Source organism: Pseudophryne corroboree, chromosome 10 (assembly GCF_028390025.1).
Source record: "Pseudophryne corroboree isolate aPseCor3 chromosome 10, aPseCor3.hap2, whole genome shotgun sequence".
Taxonomy (NCBI): domain Eukaryota; kingdom Metazoa; phylum Chordata; class Amphibia; order Anura; family Myobatrachidae; genus Pseudophryne; species Pseudophryne corroboree.
Window position 1 is genome coordinate 373,727,596 of NC_086453.1, and position 22,986 is coordinate 373,750,581.

The 22,986-nt window shown below is 45.8% G+C and overlaps 1 protein-coding gene across 9 annotated transcripts in view; it reads right to left on the bottom strand.

Moving 5' to 3' along the window:
* Positions 1-3,357: 3,357 nt before the first annotated feature.
* The window catches only part of TMEM218 (transmembrane protein 218), a 150,870-nt gene continuing 131,241 nt past the window's right edge, over positions 3,358-22,986 (bottom strand). For 6 of the 9 annotated variants that reach the window (XM_063943763.1, XM_063943766.1, XM_063943760.1 and 3 more), the window contains 4 exons: positions 13,165-13,216; positions 10,076-10,186; positions 8,600-8,702; positions 3,358-3,639 (listed from right to left, as the gene is read on the bottom strand). In XM_063943763.1, the coding sequence (XP_063799833.1) occupies positions 3,505-3,639; positions 8,600-8,702; positions 10,076-10,185 (348 nt within the window). In that variant the 5' untranslated portion in view covers position 10,186; positions 13,165-13,216 and the 3' untranslated portion in view covers positions 3,358-3,504. Of the gene's footprint in view, positions 3,640-8,599; positions 8,703-10,075; positions 10,187-13,164; positions 13,217-13,720; positions 13,764-13,866; positions 14,821-22,986 lie in introns of those variants that run through there. The other 3 variants (XM_063943759.1, XM_063943764.1, XM_063943767.1) reach the window with 3 other exon arrangements.

Here is a 22,986-nt window from a genome sequence, read left to right on the forward strand (position 1 = left end):
TCGGTGCCGGGGACAGACCAACGGCAACGGCTGGAATTGGTAATGACAATCCTGGTGAGGAGGGTAAATAGGGACATGCAGGTAAGCATCCTTGATGTCCAGTGATACCATGAAATTCTCCAGGCTTGCAATAATCGCCCTGAGCGATTCCATTTTGAACTTGAACCTTCGTATATAAGTGTTCAAGGATTTCAATTTTAGAATGGGTCTCACCGAACCGTCTGGTTTCGGTACCACAAACATTTTGGAATAGTAACCCCGGCCTTGTTGAAGGAGGGGTACCTTGATTTCACCTGCTGGAAGTACAGCTTGTGAATTGCCGCCAGTACTACCTCCCTTTCTCCGAGGGCAGCAGGCAAGGCTGATGTGAGGTAACGGCGAGGGGGAGTCGCCTCGAACACCAGCTTGTATCCCTGTGATACTACTTGCAGAACCTAGGGATCCACCTGTGGGCAAGCCCACTGGTCCCTGAAGTTCCCGAGACGCGCCCCCACCGCACCTGTCTCCACCTGTGGAGCCCCAGCGTCATGCGGTGGACTCAGAGGAAGCGGGGGAAGATTTTTGATCCTGGGAACTGGCTGTCTGGTGCAGCTTTTTCCTTCTTCCCTTGTCTCTGTGCAGAAAGGAAGCGCCTTTGACCCGCTTGCTTTTCTGAAGCCGAAAGGACTGTACCTGAAAATACGGTGCTTTCTTAGGCTGTGAGGAAACCTGAGGTAAAAAATTTTCTTCCCAGCTGTTGCTGTGGATACGAGGTCCCAGAGACCATCCCCAAACCATTCCTCACCCTTATAAGGCAGAATCTCCATGTGCCTTTTAAAGTCAGCATCACCTGTCCACTGCCGGGTCTCTAATACCCTCCTGGCAGAATGGACATTGCATTAATTCTGGATGCCAGCCGGCAAATATCCCTCTGTGCATCCCTCATATATAAGACGACGTCTTTAAAATGCTCTATGTTAGCAAAATATTATCCCTGTCTAGGGTATTAATATTATCTGACAGGGTATCAGACCACGCTGCAGCAGCACTATTCATGCTGAGGCAGTTGCAGGTCTCAGTATAGTACCTGAGTGTGTATATACAGACTTCAGGATAGCCTCCTGCTTTTTATCAGCAGGCTCCTTCAAAGTGGCCGTATCCTAAGACGGCAGTGCCACCTTTTTTGACAAACGTGTGAGCGCCTTATCCACCCTAGGGGATATCTCCCAACGTGACCTATCCTCTGGCGGGAAAGGGTACGCCAGCAGTAACTTTTTAGAAATTACCAGTTTCTTATCAGGGGAACCCCACGCTTCTTTACACACTTCATTCACTCATCTGATGGGGGAACAAAACACTGGCTGCTTTTTCTCCCCAAACATAAAACCCCTTTTATGTAGTACTTGGGTTAATGTCAGAAATGTGCAACACATTTTTCATTGCCGAGATCATGCAACGGATGTTCCTAGTGGATTGTGTATATGTCTCAACCTCGTCGACACTGGAGTCAGACTCCGTGTCGACATCTGTGTCTGCCATCTGAGGTAACGGGCGTTTTTTTTTTTTGAGCCCCTGATGGCCTTTGAGACGCCTGGGCAGGCGCGGGCTGAGAAGCCGGCTGTCCCACAGCTGTTACGTCATCCAGCCTTTTATGTAAGGAGTTGACATTGTCGGTTAATACCTTCCACCTATCCATCCACTCTGGTGTCGGCCCCACAGGGGGTGACATCCCATTTATCGGCCTCTGCTCCGCCTCCACGTAACCTTCCTCATCCAACATGTCGACACAGCCGTACCGACACACCGCACACACACAGGGAATGCTTTGACTGAGGACAGGACCCCACAAAGTCCTTTAGGGAGACAGAGAGAGAGTATGCCAGCACACACCAGAGCGCTATATAATGCAGGGATTAACACTATAACTGAGTGATTTTTCCCCCAATAGCTGCTTGTATACACATATTGCGCCTAAATTTGGTGCCCCCCCTCTCTTTTTAACCCTTTGAGCCTGAAAACTACAGGGGAGAGCCAGGGGAGCTGTCATCCAGCTGCACTGTGAAGAAAAAATGGCACCAGTGTGCTGAGGGAGATAGCCCCGCCCCTTTTTCGGCGGACTTTTCTCCCGCTTTTTTCATGGATTCTGGCAGGGGTAATTTATCACATATATAGCCCTGGGACTATATATTGTGATGATTTGCCAGCCAAGGTGTTTATATTGCCCTCAGGGCGCCCCCCCCCAGTGCCCTGCACCCATCAGTGACCGGGGTGTGAGGTGTGCATGAGGAGCAATGGCGCACAGCTGCAGTGCTGTGCGCTACCTTGTTGAAGACAGAAGTCTTCTGCCGCCGATTTTCCGGAACACTTCTTGCTTCTGGCTCTGTAAGGGGGTCGGCGGCGCGGCTCCGGGACCGAACATCGAGGTCGGGTCCTGTGGTCGATCCCTCTGGAGCTAATGGTGTCCAGTAGCCTAAGAAGCCCAAGCTACCACCAGTTAGGTAGGTTCGCTTCTTCTCCCCTTAGTCCCTCGCTGCAGTGAGTCTGTTGCCAGCAGATCTCACTGTAAAATAAAAAACCTAAAATATACTTTCTTTCTAGGAGCTCAGGAGAGCCCCTAGTGTGCATCCAGCTCAGCCGGGCACAAGATTCTAACTGAGGTCTGGAGGAGGGTCATAGTGGGAGGAGCCAGTGCACACCAGGTAGTCCTAAAGCTTTCTTTAGTTGTGCCGAGTCTCCTGCGGAGCCGCTATTCCCCATGGTCCTTACGGAGTCCCAGCATCCACTTAGGACGTCAGAGAAACTCCAATATAGCAGGAGATAGACGCCTCCTGTTTGCATTAGCGAGGGTCTGGGTGCCGCGTCTGAGGATCAGCCATTGGCGATGGTTACAGGCTTCGGCCAGTCTGCATAAGCTGAAGCTTACTCAGGCTGGCCGTCAGATCCAGACACTGGGGTCTAGGAAGTCTGAGTCCCTGAACTAGTGTTCTTTCTAGCACCCTGCACCTTTCAAAACCCATGCAGTTCCTCTTTCCTGCCTGGGGTGTCGCTCTCTAATGTGGTGCTTCTCAGCACACTCTGATCTGTTACTTAGTGCGGTGATACAGACCTGTGTGTGCTGAGAAGCACCAGAGTAGAGAGCGACAACCCAGGCAGGAAAGAGGAACTGCACAGGATTTGAAAGGTACAGGGTGCTAGAATGAACACTGCTGAACCAATCACGGGTGCTGCTCCCGCTCTGCCCCCAAATGTCTCAGCAAGCGTCATCGCAAGATCCGTTCTAAACCTGCACATAACCCCAACATTGTATTTGTACTCAACCGAGCAGCCAATCATTTGCATTTGTTATCATAGCATTAATAAAGTACTCCCACAAGGGTATTGTTACAAACATAGATTTTATTATTAAAATAAAGGAGTACCGGTACCAGAATGCACAATACAAACATAAGCTCAGTACCTAATTTCCAAAGTACAGGAGTAAAAAGTCACCCGGAAACAGAAAGAGGAGTTTCCTGTCCTGCGGCATTACCGGGCTCGCAGAGGCTTGGCATAGACAGGCTCCAGGGCGTAGTACACCAGGGCCAGGAACAGGCTCCCCAGGAAGATCAGACTCATAACGGATATCAGGACATAGCGGCCAATGAAGAACGTGTCCACGATCTGCAGCACACAAAGAACACAGCAGCGTTATTATACCATAGGGTAACAGTGTACTCTACACAGAACACAGCAGCGTTATTATACCATAGGGTAACAGTGTACGCTACGCAGAGCACAACAGCGTTATTATACCGTAGGGTAACAGTGTACTCTACACAGAACACAGCAGTGTTATTATACCATAGGGTAACAGTGTACTCTACACAGAACACAGCAGCGTTATTATACCATAGGGTAACAGTGTACTCTACACAGAGCACAGCAGCGTTATTATACCATAGGGTAACAGTGTACGCTACACAGAGCACAGCAGTGTTATTATACCATAGGGTAACAGTGTACTCTACACAGAACACGGCAGCATTATTATACCGTAGGGTAACAGTGTACTCTACACAGAACACAGCAGTCTTATTATACCATAGGGTAACAGTGTACTCTACACAGAACACAGCAGTGTTATTATACCGTAGGGTAACAGTGTACTTTACACAGAACACAGCAGTGTTATTATACCATAGGGTAACAGTGTACGCTACACAGAACACAGCAGTGTTATTATACCATAGGGTAACAGTGTACTCTACACAGAACACAGCAGTGTTATTATACCGTAGGGTAACAGTGTACTTTACACAGAGCACAGCAGTGTTATTATACCATAGGGTAACAGTGTACTCTACACAGAACACAGCAGTGTTATTATACCATAGGGTAACAGTGTACGCTACACAGAACACAGCAGTGTTATTATACCATAGGGTAACAGTGTACTCTACACAGAACACAGCAGTGTTATTATACCGTAGGGTAACAGTGTACTTTACACAGAACACAGCAGTGTTATTATACCATAGGGTAACAGTGTACTCTACACAGAACACAGCAGTGTTATTATACCGTAGGGTAACAGTGTACTTTACACAGAGCACAGCAGTGTTATTATACCATAGGGTAACAGTGTACTCTACACAGAACACAGCAGTGTTATTATACCATAGGGTAACAGTGTACGCTACACAGAACACAGCAGTGTTATTATACCATAGGGTAACAGTGTACTCTACACAGAACACAGCAGTGTTATTATACCGTAGGGTAACAGTGTACTTTACACAGAACACAGCAGTGTTATTATACCATAGGGTAACAGTGTACTCTACACAGAGCACAGCAGTGTTATTATACCATAGGGTAACAGTGTACTCTACACAGAACACGGCAGCATTATTATACCGTAGGGTAACAGTGTACTTTACACAGAACACAGCAGTGTTATTATACCATAGGGTAACAGTGTACTCTACACAGAACACAGCAGTCTTATTATACCATAGGGTAACAGTGTACTCTACACAGAACACAGCAGTGTTATTATACCGTAGGGTAACAGTGTACTTTACACAGAACACAGCAGTGTTATTATACCATAGGGTAACAGTGTACTCTACACAGAACACAGCAGTGTTATTATACCGTAGGGTAACAGTGTACTTTACACAGAACACAGCAGCGTTATTATACCATAGGGTAACAGTGTACGCTACACAGAGCACAGCAGTGTTATTATACCATAGGGTAACAGTGTACTCTACACAGAACACGGCAGCATTATTATACCGTAGGGTAACAGTGTACTTTACACAGAACACAGCAGTGTTATTATTATACCATAGGGTAACAGTGTACGCTACACAGAACACAGCAGTGTTATTATACCATAGGGTAACAGTGTACTCTACACAGAACACAGCAGTGTTATTATACCGTAGGGTAACAGTGTACTTTACACAGAACACAGCAGTGTTATTATACCATAGGGTAACAGTGTACTCTACACAGAGCACAGCAGTGTTATTATACCATAGGGTAACAGTGTACTCTACACAGAACACAGCAGTGTTATTATACCATAGGGTAACAGTGTACGCTACACAGAACACAGCAGTGTTATTATACCATAGGGTAACAGTGTACTCTACACAGAACACAGCAGTGTTATTATACCGTAGGGTAACAGTGTACTTTACACAGAACACAGCAGTGTTATTATACCATAGGGTAACAGTGTACTCTACACAGAGCACAGCAGTGTTATTATACCATAGGGTAACAGTGTACTCTACACAGAACACGGCAGCATTATTATACCGTAGGGTAACAGTGTACTTTACACAGAACACAGCAGTGTTATTATACCATAGGGTAACAGTGTACTCTACACAGAACACAGCAGCGTTATTATACCGTAGGGTAACAGTGTACTCTACACAGAACACAGCAGTGGTATTATACCGTAGGGTAACAGTGTACTTTACACAGAACACAGCAGTGTTATTATACCATAGGGTAACAGTGTACTTTACACAGAACACAGCAGCGTTATTATACCATAGGGTAACAGTGTACTCTACACAGAACACAGCAGCGTTATTATACCGTAGGGTAACAGTGTACTCTACACAGAACACAGCAGCGTTATTATACCATAGGGTAACAGTGTACTTTACACAGAACACGGCAGCGTTATTATACCGTAGGGTAAGTGTACTCTACACAGAGCACAGCAGCGTTATTATACTGTAGGGTAACAGTGTACTTTACACAGAACATAGCAGCGTTATTATACCGTAGGGTAACAGTGTACTCTACACAGAACACAGCAGCGTTATTATACCGTAGGGTAACAGTGTACTCTACACAGAGCACAGCAGCGTTATTATACTGTAGGGTAAGTGTACTCTACACAGAGCACAGCAGTGTTATTATACTGTAGGGTAACAGTGTACTTTACACAGAACATAGCACCATTATTATACTGCAGGGTAACAGTGTACGCTACACAGAACACGGCAGCGTTATTATACCGCAGGGTAACAGTGTACTCGACACAGAGCACAGCAGTGTTATTATACCGTAGGGTAACAGTGTACTTTACACAGAACACGGCAGCGTTATTATACCGTAGGGTAACAGTGTACTCTACACAGAACATAGCAGCGTTATTATACCGTAGGGTAACAGTGTACTCTACACAGAACACAGCAGCGTTATAATACCGCAGGGTAACAGTGTACTCTACACAGAACATAGCAGCGTTATTTATTATACCGTAGGGTAACATTATAATGTATACACATACAGTCCCGTCTACAGTCTACACACATCCATCATTATTACACTGTATATAGAGCAGAGGGAAGACACAAGCAATGCGTATATTATACAGTATTTACATATACTGCATATACCATGCTGCTAATAATAATAATAATATATGGTATGACAGTACACAGGACAGTATACACAGCACTGGTGTATTATACAGTATCTACATATATAGTATATACCATGCTGCTAATAATATATGGTATGAGAGCCAAGATACTGGCGTATATTATACAGTACCTAAATATACAGTATACACCATGCTGGTAATAATATATGGTATGACAGTACACAGGATAGTATACACAGCACTGGCGAATATTAAACAGTACATCATTATACAGTATATACCATGCTGGTAATAATATATGGTATGACAGTACAGAGGACAGTATACACAGCACTGGCGTATTATACAGTACATCATTATACAGTATACCCCATGCTGGTAATAATATATGGTATGACAGTACACAGGATAGTATACACAGCACTGGCGTATTATACAGTACATCATTATACAGTATACCCCATGCTGGTAATAATATATGGTATGACAGTACACAAGATAGTATACACAGCACTGGCGTATTATACAGTACATCATTATACACTATATACCATGCTGGTAATAATCTATGGTATGACAGTATACACAGCACTGGCGTATTATACAGTACATCAGTATACCCCATGCTGGTAATAATATATGGTATGACAGTACAGAGGACAGTATACACAGCACTGGCGATTATACAGTACATCATTATACAGTATACACCATGCTGGTAATAATATATGGTATGACAGTACACAGGACAGTATACAAAGCACTGGCGTATTATACAGTACATCATTATACACTATATACCATGCTGGTAATAATCTATGGTATGACAGTATACACAGCACTGGCGTATTATACAGTACATCATTATACAGTATACCCCATGCTGGTAATAATATATGGTATGACAGTACAGAGGATAGTATACACAGCAGTACAGTTGTAGGAGTACATAGCTTTAGTGTGAATGTTTTATGACAGTATACTCCTTCCTGAGCGTTACAGGTGAAAGAAGAACACACCGCCCATTGCAGACAACAGTCCTGTTTAATCTGCTAGACATGAAAGCATTGTGATCAGAGGCGATCAGAGCGGTCGTCCGCTGCGGGCCGCCTCTGGGGGACAGACCCACACGCTGCTATAACAAGGCAGGTCAGCCTGAGAAGTCCACAGTAAAGCCTGACCTTGGCTTGAGCACAGAACAAGCCCCTAGTGGCTGACCTGTTTATCCGGACAACACGCTCCGCTTCCTAATTAGCCAATTAGTGTCCCTTCAGTGCGCGAGGCTATGTATTATTGATAGGCGAGAGAGCGGCGTGTGGTAGGGGAGGCTAGCACAGATCTCCTAATGAGCGCTCAGACAAGGGCAGCCGGCGTGAGAGAACTCAGATGTGTTCTTAGCTATTTCTTACACCTCTCGGCCGCCTCCGACGCAGAGCGTTATCACAGCAATCTCACGCACCGGCCAAAGCGCGTCCCCTGTGTGCAGCAGATAGACACATATAGGACTGGCGCTAACACAGACATAAGTACAACCTCTATTATCAATGACTATCAGCTCACTATCATTTATCTGGTACATCGTATCAAATGACAGCTAGAATCCGACCGGTAGTCCACTTGTCCTGTTTATGTGGTTTGAGGAATCTCCCCTCAAATATCAAAGAAATTCCAACATCAAATAAATATTAATAGAAAACAAAACCACGTAATAACATGAAATACCTGAACCTCTGTTACTGTTGAGGGAGTCTGGCTGTCTCGTGGAAAATACACCAGAATAAGGGTGAGGATCACGGCCAGGAAGAGGAGCAAAATGCTGAAGAATCTGGAAGAAAAACAAAATATAGGATTCGTACCCTGACTGTGGACAAGTGGAATACCTGGGGGGAAATGGAGACTGGACCGCTGCGGCGGCAGCGATCACAGTCTGAAGCCCTTTGTGGAGTGCGCTTGTGAGGCCCAGGAGATGCTAACAGCATCTAGGGCTGCGATCGCGGGGTGGGAGCGGGCGTGCCAACGGCGGTAGAACGCTGTTGGTGGGGCGCGCTCCGGACAACGCAGGCATGTCCGGATCGTTGCGGGGGGCGGGCCGCGTTGGCTGCGTGACGTCACACGCAGCTGCTGCAGCACGGGTTCTGAATCGCCCCTTAGGTCCATTTCCACTATCACGTCGGTGATCTTGCAGGAATAGTTCTGCTAAGCTCCTATTTACCCTCACTGAGCCCAGTATACAGGGAGATGGCTATTAGAAACAGTGCCAGCTCTTAGCCGCATTGTCCATTGAATATGAGGATATCATGGCTCTTGCAGTTTCTGAGACTTTTGTAATGGAGACCCCCTGCAGTGTCCTTTTCTTGCCCCATCCTGACTCTCTCTCTCTCTCCCAGTACACTGGACTTTCGTCCTGACCTGATTAGCTGCTGGAGTGCTAGGTTGTTACGCCTGTGCCGGTGACCGTATCGGCACAGCTAGAAGTTGAACCCATGTCCTGATTCTCATTGTCAATTTGATTTCGTTTTGAATCTTGCGGTGCTTTCCACTCCTGAGCCGGTTTCAGGCTACATTTCTGATCTGCCGCCAGCCATGACCATAGAATGTTCCACTGTTCAAGCCTGATGGCTGCCAGCCCTGACCATGTATGCCTGCCAGCCCTGACCATAGAATGTTGAACTGTTCAGGCTTGATGGCTGCCAGCCCTGACCATGTATGCCTGCCTGCTGCCAGCCCTGACCATAGAATGTTCAACTATTCAAGCTTGGTGGCTGCCAGCCCTGACCATGTATGCCTGCCTGCTGCCAGCCCTGACCATAGAATGTTCAACTATTCAAGCGTGATGGTTGCCAGCTCTGACCATGTATGCCTGCCTGCTGCCAGCCCTGACCATAAAATGTTCAACTGTTCAAGCTTGATGGCTGCCAGCCCTGACCATGTATGCCTGCCTGCTGCCAGCCCTGACCATAGAATGTTCCACTGTTCAAGCTTGATGGCTGCCAGCCCTGACCATGAATAGTGTATTCGTTATAGCCTGCCTGCCGCCAGCCCTGATCTCAGACAGTTGCCCAGTCACTGGACAGTGTACATGTGCTGTCTGCCCACAATTCCAACACTCGAGTGCAGATATTATAGTATACCCATTCTGTTTCGGCTATACCGCTATCTGCATTGTTCCGGGAGTCAGATTTGTAAAACTTCTCTTACCGTGCTGCACCAGACGCTCGAGCAAGGATGATGCAGAGCAGCAGCGTTATCACCCAAATAACAGCTAGCACGAACACTCCGGTGCCCACTCCCAGCACTGTGGTAGCCATCCTACGGGGTAGAGATGAACAAGATTTATTTCCCATGCACTACATACATCCATCATTATGTACTATCTGGACGTCTTACCGTTCTCATTAGGGTGAATATTCATATCTACTGAGTTTTATATTTTGCAGCTGAAAATGTTTCACAGAATCACGGTGGGTAAGTGAGCGGGACCTCTTACAGACAGACCGTAAAGACAGACCGTATAAGCGCAGCTTTCAGACCAGCACCGCTCAACGCAAAAGCGTGTGATAAGTGTTTACCACGTAGGTTACAGTGTCAGTACACAAATCACATATACTTATCTCAGGGCTGACCGTTCCGTTAGCTGCTCCACTAGTATGAACAGCCACATATATTGTGTACAATGGGCGGTATTCAAATGTTTCCACCCGCTCCCGCTGGCAGCTATTCAATTATTTCTGCCGATGGGTGCAATATCATAATTGCAGCTCGCTACCCCCAGAGGTGGGGAGCTGAAATGCGTGAAAAAAAGCGACCCCTTTGGGCGCCCAAATGGGACTTTTCGCGATTGCTCCCGTTATTTTATTCGGGTTTAGCCACTTTATTCGGCTAAACCCAATTGCCATGGGCGCAAAAACGGGGGTCAATTGAATATCTCCCATCACTTCAATGGAATACCGCCCAATGTGTCTTTCACCAGGTCCTTTACTGAAAAATCTCAGCATTAATTAATCTGTGAGCACATTTCCTGAAGGACATTGAAACAATTACATATGTCACCATTAGACGGCATATGCAGTAGTAGAAAATACTAGTGGGTCATGTACGAGGGTCCGAGTTTTCAGAAATAACTCGTTTCCGGCAATCTCAGCTGCCGATTTAAAGGGGCAATACTTTTAATGGCAAAACCAGACCGGTTTTTACTTTTTAAATCATTGCAGCTTTAAAATCTGCATCCAAGATGGCCGGAACTGTTCTGCTGCTGAAAACAACCCTCGTTACATGTCGTGCAGACAGGGGTCTATGGGCCTAATTCAGACCTGATCGCTCGCCAGCATTTTTTGCAGCACTGCGATCAGGTCAGAACTGCGCATGCATATGCACCGCAATGCGCACACGCGTCGTACGGGTACAAAGCGGATCGTTGCTGTGCGATGGGTTTTATGAAGAATCCATTCGCACAGCCGATCGCAAGGAGAGTGACAGGAAGAGGGCGTTTGTGGGTGGCAACTGACCGTTTTCTGGGAGTGGTTGGAAAAACGCAGGCGTGTCCAAGCGTTTGCAGGGTGGGTGTCTGACGTCAATTCCGGTCCCGGACAGGCTGAAGTGATCGCAGCGGCTGAGTAAGTTCTGGGCAACTCAGAAACTGCACAAAGTTTTTTTGTTCCGCTCGGCTGCACATGCGATCGCACACTTGCACAGATAAAATACACTCCCCTATGGACGGCGACTATCTGATCACAGTGCTGCAAAAAATAGCTAGCAAGCGACCAACTCTGAATGAGGGCCTATAGGCCAGCATATATGGGTATCAAATTCCCTAGCAATAACTTACTCATGTAGCCACTTACTAAGAGCCCTCACTGACTCGCACCCGGCAAGTGCTAGTTGGGAACACACCTCAGCCTTCAGCGATGGATCTGAAACAAGCGGCATGCTGGCAAAGTGAGAGAGAAAACACCTACATCTATTAATAGTGCTTATCAATGAGACGCAGACAATGCAAGCAGACACCCGGCATACAAGGCCGGGTATGACGCGTGCCTGCCGTACTGTACATCTCTCTTGATAATACGGTCATTCCACATCAACCGAACCAGTTTTTAAAATACTTTTGCCCTTATTTATCAATGAGTGATAAATTCCACTGTGAGTGATAAATTGCACCAGCCAATCAGCTTCCTAACTTCCATGTCACAGGCTGTGTTTGAAAAATGACAGGAGCGGATTGGCTGGTGCAATTTATCACTCACAGTGCAATTTATCACTCATTGATAAATAAAGGCATTTTTACCTTACGTTTCCTGATCTTTATTGCACTCTAAATGGGGAATTGCAGCCGACTACAAATGGTGAATTTTACCCTTTATTTCATGTCGTTTTTGGGTCATAAGGGATTAATAATGTCAGAATTGTTGTGGGAATACAGTATAGCAGGTGTAGATATTTGGTGTGCCACATGGCTGGGTGTGAGGAAGTCAAGTTTCAAGTTGTCGTGTGGTACAGCAGGTCAGCCCGAGCTCTACCATGAACCTGGATGTTCGACAGCCCAGTCCGTACCATGCTAAGTTAGGGTAAAGAAATAAGTATAAATAGCCATGTACATTGCACTTGAGTGTTAGAGGTGTAGATCTCCTTTTATAGTTCATCTTATATCGCCTGCGGGCAACAGATGTAACACACCCCCATCCTCCCACTTTTTGGGCAATGTCCCACAGTCCCACCAAGGACCTCCAGATTCTGCAGAGGGGGAGAAAGGCTGCGGTGACCTGAGCTTGGGAGCAGCAACTCGGGGAGCAGTAGGTAGGCCCTCACAACCCTTTTTTGGCCACACGTTGGACTGTCCCTGCTCCAAGTTCACATATGTTGAGGGTTATGGGGTATATTCAATTGCAATCGAAAGCGGTCTTCTGTTGGAAAGACGTCAGTTTTTTACTTTTTTTTTTAGGTCGGAAGGGGTTCTGACCTATTCAGTACACCCCAAAATTATCCGACAAGTCGATCCGCTTGATTCTGTCAGAAACGGGGCCAAATCCGACAGAGCCGCTGCTCTCCCCCGTCTCCCCCTCTCAACTCCCTCGTCTGACTCTCAATCCGACTTTTTTTAAAGTCTGATTGAGATGGTCAGGAACTGCCAAATCTCATAGAATAACCCTTGTCAGATCCATTCCAACAAATGCATGTCGGAATAGATCCGACTTTATGGCTGCAATAGGTAAACTTGCACCTCTGGAGAATAAAACCATTTTTCTAGGTTACACACCCCACTGTTACTGACACAACACTGCCCCTCTTACCTCTTAGACCGACCATTGGATACACAGGTGCCTCAAAAATATGGTATCAATTCTGAAAGAAGAGGAAGAAGAATTAGAGCGATGATACACAGCTGCTCTAGTAACTGCAATACATAAGAGCTGATTTATCAATATAAAGGAGATAACCTGGAGGTAAAACATAACCCTGCTAATAAAGTAATGGAACACCTGGCTCTACGCAATCATTCAACCAATCAGATTCTACTTTATTCAGCACCTTCTAAATCTAGAAGATAACAGCTAGAATCTGACAGGTTGCTAAGGGAAACATCTCCATGTCTGTAAACCCGCACTTTAGTAAATACAGTATATTCCTTTGTCTGTCTGTTAATGCCCAATCTCATTTTATTACGATGTTCCCAATTGTAAAGCACAATGGAATATGCTGACACTATATGACTAAGGGGGCGAATCAATTCATTTGGACGTCACAATAATGGGCGCCTGTCCCTGTGAATCCCCCAATATACCTGGCCCCCATGTCTCCTCTCCCTGTGACTCCCCCATTCTGCCCAGCCCCCATGCCCCCTCTCACCGTGACTCCCACATTATACAGAACCTGTGCCGCTGCCTGTAGTCAGCAAGCAAAAGTGCATAAAATTGTACATCGCAGAGCGGCCTATAAACATGAATCTAACATTGCCGCCTCAACAGCTGCACCAATCACATTTCATGTCTCACCAGTCACTCGTGCATTTATTGGCAGATCCACGTCTCCTAGCAACACAACGGCTTGGCGTTACTTAGGAACAGGCCCCGGCCCAGAGAGCCATCACAAGCAACTGATGAATGAAAAACAAGCGCAGCACCAGCGTCCTCACTCCTGCTGTCTCTCCACACACTCGTCCTCACTCCTGCTGTCTCTCCACACACTCGTCCTCACTCCTGCTGTCTCTCCACACACTCGTCCTCACTCCTGCTGTCTCTCCACACACTCGTCCTCACTCCTGCTGTCTCTCCACACACTCGTCCTCACTCCTGCTGTCTCTCCACACACTTGTCCTCACTCCTGCTGGTCTGCTGTCTCTCCACACACTCGTCCTCACTCCTGCTGTCTCTCCACACACTCGTCCTCACTCCTGCTGTCTCTCCACACACTCGTCCTCACTCCTGCTGTCTCTCCACACACTCGTCCTCACTCCTGCTGTCTCTCCACACACTCGTCCTCACTCCTGCTGTTTCTCCACACACTCGTCCTCACTCCTGCTGTCTCTCCACACACTCGTCCTCACTCCTGCTGTCTCTCCACACACTTGTCCTCACTCCTGCTGGTCTGCTGTCTCTCCACACACTCGTCCTCACTCCTGCTGTCTCTCCACACACTCGTCCTCACTCCTGCTGTCTCTCCACACACTCGTCCTCACTCCTGCTGTCTCTCCACACACTCGTCCTCACTCCTGCTGTCTCTCCACACACTCGTCCTCACTCCTGCTGTTTCTCCACACACTCGTCCTCACTCCTGCTGCCTCTCCACACACTCGTCCTCACTCCTGCTGTTTCTCCACACACTCGTCCTCACTCCTGCTGTCTCTCCACACCGGCCTCGGCCTCGCTCCTGCTGTCTCTCCACACACTCGGCCTCACTCCTGCTGGTCTGCTGTCTCTCCACACACACAGGCTGGTTCCCCACCCCCCTCCTTTCACCTTCTGGCTCTACACTATCCAATCCATGTCCTCCACTATGAGTTTAGGCAGAGCCTCACCCTCCCTTCCCATTTGCAGTAACTCCTTCAGGCCCTGAAACCCATTCTAGTGCAGTTGTTACAGCTCCATAGTAACGCAGGACAATGCAATGTATTACAGGACTAGTAACGCAGGACAATGCAATGTATTACAGGACTAGTAACGCAGAACAATGCAATGTATTACAGGACTAGTAACGCAGGACAATGCAATGTATTACAGGACTAGTAACGCAGAACAATGCAATGTATTACAGGACTAGTAACGCAGGACAATGCAATGTATTACAGGACTAGTAACACAGGACAGTGCAACATATTACAGGAAGAGTAACGCAGGACAATGCAATGTATTACAGGACTAGTAACACAGTACAGTGCAACGTATTACAGGAAGAGTAACGCAGGACAATGCAATGTATTACAGGACTAGTACCGCAGGACAGTGCAATGTATTACAGGACTAGTAACGCAGGACAATGCAATGTATTACAGGAAGAGTAACGCAGGACAATGCAATGTATTACAGGACAATGCAGTGTATTACAGGACTAGTAACGCAGGACAGTGCAATGTATTACAGGACTAGTAACGCAGGACAATGCAATGTATTACAGGGAGAGTAACAGAGGACAATGCAATGTATTACAGGACTAGTAACGCAGGACAATGCAATGTATTACAGGAAGAGTAACGCAGGACAATGCAATGTATTACAGGACAGTGCAATGTATTACAGGACTAGTAACGCAGGACAGTGCAATGTATTACAGGACTAGTAACGCAGGACAGTGCAACGTATTACAGGACTAGTAACGCAGGACAGTGCAATGAATTACAGGATTAGTAACACAGGACAGTGCAACGTATAACAGGACTAGTAACGCAGGACAGTGCAACGTATTACAGGACTAGTAATGCAGGACAATGCAACTTATTACAGGACTAGTAACGCAGGACAGTGCAACGTATTACAGGACTAGTAACGCAGAACAATGCAATGTATTACAGGATTAGTAACGCAGGACAGTGCAACGTATTACAGGACTAGTAACGCAGGACAGTGCAACGTGTTACAGGACTAGTAACGCAGGACAGTGGAACGTATTACAGGACTAGTAACGCAGGACAGTGGAACGTATTACAGGACTAGTAACGCAGGACAATGCAATGTATTACAGGACTAGTAACGCAGGACAATGCAATGTATTACAGGAAGAGTAACGCAGGACAATGCAATGTATTACAGGACAATGCAGTGTATTACAGGACTAGTAACGCAGGACAGTGCAATGTATTACAGGACTAGTAACGCAGGACAATGCAATGTATTACAGGAAGAGTAATGCAGGACAATGCAATGTATTACAGGACAATGCAGTGTATTACAGGACTAGTAATGCAGGACAGTGCAATGTATTACAGGACTAGTAACGCAGGACAATGCAGTGTATTACAGGACTAGTAACGCAGGACAATGCAATGTATTACAGGACTAGTAACGCAGGACAATGCAATGTATTACAGGACTAGTAACGCAGGACAGTGCAACGTATTACAGGACTAGTAACGCAGAACAGTGCAACGTATTACAGGACTAGTAACGCAGGACAGTGCAATGTATTACAGGACTAGTAACGCAGGACAGTGCAACGTATTACAGGACTAGTAACGCAGAACAGTGCAACGTATTACAGGACTAGTAACGCAGGACAGTACAATGTATTACAGGACTAGTAACGCAGGACAGTGCAACGTATTACAGGACTAGTAACGCAGAACAGTGCAACGTATTACAGGACTAGTAATGCAGTACAATGCAACGTATTACAGGACTAGTAACGCAGGACAGTGCAACGTGTTACAGGACTAGTAAGGCAGAACAATGCAACGTATTACAGGATTAGTAACGCAGGACAGTGCAACGTATTACAGGACTAGTAACGCAGGACAGTGCAACGTATTACAGGACTAGTAACGCAGAACAATGCAACGTATTACAGGATTAGTAACGCAGGACAGTGCAACGTATTACAGGACTAGTAATGCAGGACAGTGCAACGTGTTACAGGACTAGTAACGCAGGACAGTACAACGTATTACAGGACTAGTAACGCAGGACAGTGGAACGTATTACAGGACTAGTAACGCAGGACAGTGGAACGTATTACAGGACTAGTAACGCAGGACAGTGGAACGTATTACAGGACTAGTAACGCAGGACAATGCAATGTATTACAGGACTAGTAACGCAGGACAGTGCAACGTGTTACAGGACTAGTAACGCAGGACAGTGCAATGTATTACAGGACTAGTAACGCAGGACAGTGCAATGTATTACAGGACTAGTAACGCAGGACAACGCAATGTATTACAGGGCTAGTAACGCAGGACAGTGCAACGTATTACAGGACTAGTAAAGCAGGACAATGCAATGTATTACAGGACTAGTAACGCAGGACAATGCAATGTATTACAGGACTAGTAACGCAGGACAATGCAATGTATTACAGGACTAGTAACGCAGGACAATGCAACTTATTACAGGACTAGTAACGCAGGACAGTGCAACGTATTACAGGATTAGTAACGCAGGACAATGCAATGTATTACAGGACTAGTAACGCAGGACAGTGCAATGTATTACAGGACTAGTAACGCAGGACAATGCAATGTATTACAGGAAGAGTAACGCAGGACAATGCAATGTATTACAGGACAATGCAGTGTATTACAGGACTAGTAACGCAGGACAGTGCAATGTATTACAGGACTAGTAACGCAGGACAATGCAATGTATTACAGGAAGAGTAATGCAGGACAATGCAATGTATTACAGGACAATGCAGTGTATTACAGGACTAGTAACGCAGGACAGTGCAATGTATTACAGGACTAGTAACGCAGGACAATGCAATGTATTACAGGAAGAGTAACAGAGGACAATGCAGTGTATTACAGGACTAGTAACGCAGGACAATGCAATGTATTACAGGAAGAGTAACAGAGGACAATGCAATGTATTACAGGACTAGTAACGCAGGACAGTGCAACGTATTACAGGACTAGTAATGCAGGACAATGCAACTTATTACAGGACTAGTAACGCAGGACAGTGCAACGTATTACAGGACTAGTAACGCAGAACAATGCAATGTATTACAGGATTAGTAACGCAGGACAGTGCAACGTATTACAGGACTAGTAACGCAGGACAGTGCAACGTGTTACAGGACTAGTAACGCAGGACAGTGGAACGTATTACAGGACTAGTAACGCAGGACAGTGGAACGTATTACAGGACTAGTAACGCAGGACAATGCAATGTATTACAGGACTAGTAACGCAGGACAATGCAATGTATTACAGGAAGAGTAACGCAGGACAATGCAATGTATTACAGGACAATGCAGTGTATTACAGGACTAGTAACGCAGGACAGTGCAATGTATTACAGGACTAGTAACGCAGGACAATGCAATGTATTACAGGAAGAGTAATGCAGGACAATGCAATGTATTACAGGACAATGCAGTGTATTACAGGACTAGTAATGCAGGACAGTGCAATGTATTACAGGACTAGTAACGCAGGACAATGCAGTGTATTACAGGACTAGTAACGCAGGACAATGCAATGTATTACAGGACTAGTAACGCAGGACAATGCAATGTATTACAGGACTAGTAACGCAGGACAGTGCAACGTATTACAGGACTAGTAACGCAGAACAGTGCAACGTATTACAGGACTAGTAACGCAGGACAGTGCAATGTATTACAGGACTAGTAACGCAGGACAGTGCAACGTATTACAGGACTAGTAACGCAGAACAGTGCAACGTATTACAGGACTAGTAACGCAGGACAGTACAATGTATTACAGGACTAGTAACGCAGGACAGTGCAACGTATTACAGGACTAGTAACGCAGAACAGTGCAACGTATTACAGGACTAGTAATGCAGTACAATGCAACGTATTACAGGACTAGTAACGCAGGACAGTGCAACGTGTTACAGGACTAGTAAGGCAGAACAATGCAACGTATTACAGGATTAGTAACGCAGGACAGTGCAACGTATTACAGGACTAGTAACGCAGGACAGTGCAACGTATTACAGGACTAGTAACGCAGAACAATGCAACGTATTACAGGATTAGTAACGCAGGACAGTGCAACGTATTACAGGACTAGTAATGCAGGACAGTGCAACGTGTTACAGGACTAGTAACGCAGGACAGTACAACGTATTACAGGACTAGTAACGCAGGACAGTGGAACGTATTACAGGACTAGTAACGCAGGACAGTGGAACGTATTACAGGACTAGTAACGCAGGACAGTGGAACGTATTACAGGACTAGTAACGCAGGACAATGCAATGTATTACAGGACTAGTAACGCAGGACAGTGCAACGTGTTACAGGACTAGTAACGCAGGACAGTGCAATGTATTACAGGACTAGTAACGCAGGACAGTGCAATGTATTACAGGACTAGTAACGCAGGACAACGCAATGTATTACAGGGCTAGTAACGCAGGACAGTGCAACGTATTACAGGACTAGTAAAGCAGGACAATGCAATGTATTACAGGACTAGTAACGCAGGACAATGCAATGTATTACAGGACTAGTAACGCAGGACAATGCAATGTATTACAGGACTAGTAACGCAGGACAATGCAACTTATTACAGGACTAGTAACGCAGGACAGTGCAACGTATTACAGGATTAGTAACGCAGGACAATGCAATGTATTACAGGACTAGTAACGCAGGACAGTGCAATGTATTACAGGACTAGTAACGCAGGACAATGCAATGTATTACAGGAAGAGTAACGCAGGACAATGCAATGTATTACAGGACAATGCAGTGTATTACAGGACTAGTAACGCAGGACAGTGCAATGTATTACAGGACTAGTAACGCAGGACAATGCAATGTATTACAGGAAGAGTAATGCAGGACAATGCAATGTATTACAGGACAATGCAGTGTATTACAGGACTAGTAACGCAGGACAGTGCAATGTATTACAGGACTAGTAACGCAGGACAATGCAATGTATTACAGGAAGAGTAACAGAGGACAATGCAGTGTATTACAGGACTAGTAACGCAGGACAATGCAATGTATTACAGGAAGAGTAACAGAGGACAATGCAATGTATTACAGGACTAGTAACGCAGGACAATGCAATGTATTACAGGACAGTGCAATGTATTACAGGACTAGTAACGCAGGACAATGCAATGTATTAAAGGAGTAGTAACGCAGGACAATGCAGCGTATTACAGGACTAGTAACGCAGGACAGTGCAATGTATTACAGGACTAGTAACGCAGGACAGTGCAACGTATTACAGGACTAGTAACGCAGAACAGTGCAACGTATTACAGGACTAGTAACGCAGGACAGTGCAATGTATTACAGGACTAGTAACGCAGGACAGTGGAACGTATTACAGGACTAGTAACGCAGGACAATGCAATGTATTACAGGACTAGTAACGCAGGACAGTGCAACGTATTACAGGACTAGTAACGCAGGACAGTGCAATGTATTACAGGACTAGTAACGCAGGACAGTGCAACGTATTACAGGACTAGTAACGCAGAACAGTGCAACGTATTACAGGACTAGTAACGCAGGACAGTGCAATGTATTACAGGACTAGTAACGCAGGACAGTGCAATGTATTACAGGACTAGTAACGCAGGACAGTGCAACGTATTACAGGACTAGTAACGCAGAACAGTGCAACGTATTACAGGACTAGTAACGCAGGACAGTGCAATGTATTACAGGACTAGTAACGCAGAACAGTGCAACGTATTACAGGACTAGTAATGCAGGACAATGCAATGTATTACAGGACTAGTAACGCAGGACAGTGCAACGTGTTACAGGACTAGTAAGGCAGAACAATGCAATGTATTACAGGATTAGTAACGCAGGACAGTGCAACATATTACAGGACTAGTAACGCAGGACAGTGCAACGTATTACAGGACTAGTAATGCAGGACAATGCAACTTATTACAGGACTAGTAACGCAGGACAGTGCAACGTATTACAGGACTAGTAACGCAGAACAATGCAATGTATTACAGGATTAGTAACGCAGGACAGTGCAACGTATTACAGGACTAGTAACGCAGGACAGTGCAACGTGTTACAGGACTAGTAACGCAGGACAGTGCAAAGTATTACAGGACTAGTAACGCAGGACAATGCAATGTATTACAGGACTAGTAACGCAGGACAGTGGAACGTATTACAGGACTAGTAACGCAGGACAATGCAATGTATTACAGGACTAGTAACGCAGGACAGTGCAACGTGTTACAGGACTAGTAACGCAGGACAGTGCAAAGTATTACAGGACTAGTAATGCAGGACAGTGGAACGTATTACAGGACTAGTAACGCAGGACAATGCAATGTATTACAGGACTAGTAACGCAGGACAGTGCAACGTATTACAGGACTAGTAACGCAGGACAATGCAATGTATTACAGGACTAGTAACGCAGGACAATGCAATGTATTACAGGACTAGTAATGCAGGACAGTGCAACGTGTTACAGGACTAGTAATGCAGGACAGTGCAACGTGTTACAGGGCTAGTAACGCAGGACAATGCAATGTATTACAGGACTAGTAACGCAGGACAATGCAATGTATTAAAGGACTAGTAACGCAGGACAATGCAATGTATTACAGGACTAGTAACGCAGGACAATGCAACTTATTACAGGACTAGTAACGCAGGACAGTGCAACGTATTACAGGACTAGTAACGCAGAACAATGCAATGTATTACAGGATTAGTAACGCAGGACAGTGCAACGTATTACAGGACTAGTAACGCAGGACAGTGCAACGTGTTACAGGACTAGTAACGCAGGATAGTGCAACGTATTACAGGACTAGTAACGCAGGACAGTGGAACGTATTACAGGACTAGTAACGCAGGACAATGCAATGTATTACAGGACTAGTAACGCAGGACAGTGCAACGTGTTACAGGACTAGTAACGCAGGACAGTGCAAAGTATTACAGGACTAGTAACGCAGGACAGTGCAATGTATTACAGGACTAGTAACGCAGGACAACGCAATGTATTACAGGGCTAGTAGCGCAGGACAGTGCAACGTATTACAGGACTAGTAACGCAGGACAATGCAATGTATTACAGGACTAGTAACGCAGGACAATGCAATGTATTACAGGACTAGTAACGCAGGACAATGCAATGTATTACAGGACTAGTAACGCAGGACAATGCAATGTATTACAGGACTAGTAACGCAGGACAAGACATTTTCTCTAAAACATAACATATACACACACACACACACACACACACACACACACACACAGGGACGGATCTAGACTTTTCTTTAGGGGGGGCGGTTTACTGTTTAATCTTGACTCCTCCCTCTACAGTCCCAACTCCTCCCATCTGCAATCCTAACTCCTCCTCTCTCAATTCTGACTGAACTTTTTGAGTGAGACCGAGATAGAGCTTTGTGATTGTTCTATGTACATATGACTGTGCTATGGGGTAATTGTATTTATTAGCCCTAGTACCCACACACCAGCAAGTGAGGGGCAAATGTTCTCTAACCCTTGCTCTCCTGGCTCCTCTGTGCTGCTGTGGCATAAGCTGCAGCACATCGTTCTGCCTCATGCTCTTCCTGGAGAGCTCTCTTCTGCTCAAAAGTGGGCGTGGCTATGACTGTGTTAGGGGGGCGGTCGCCCCCTTCGCCCCCCCTAGATCAGGCCTTACACACACACACACACACACACACACACACACACACACACACACACACACACGTATATATATATATATATATACTCTTCTCTTTCTCTGTTCTGAAAAGAGTACCCCATAGCTAACCATGCACATGCAATATCCCTTCAATTCACAATTGCTAAATTAAATTATAATCACCCTCCCTCTTATATTGATCCTCCCTTTCCTCTAGTTCACACTATTACACTGCCCCAACACATGCCCTCTCCTCCATTCACACCCCATACATGCTCTATTTACTCCCTGTTAACCCCACCCTCTCCAGTTCACACTTTATATACTTTAC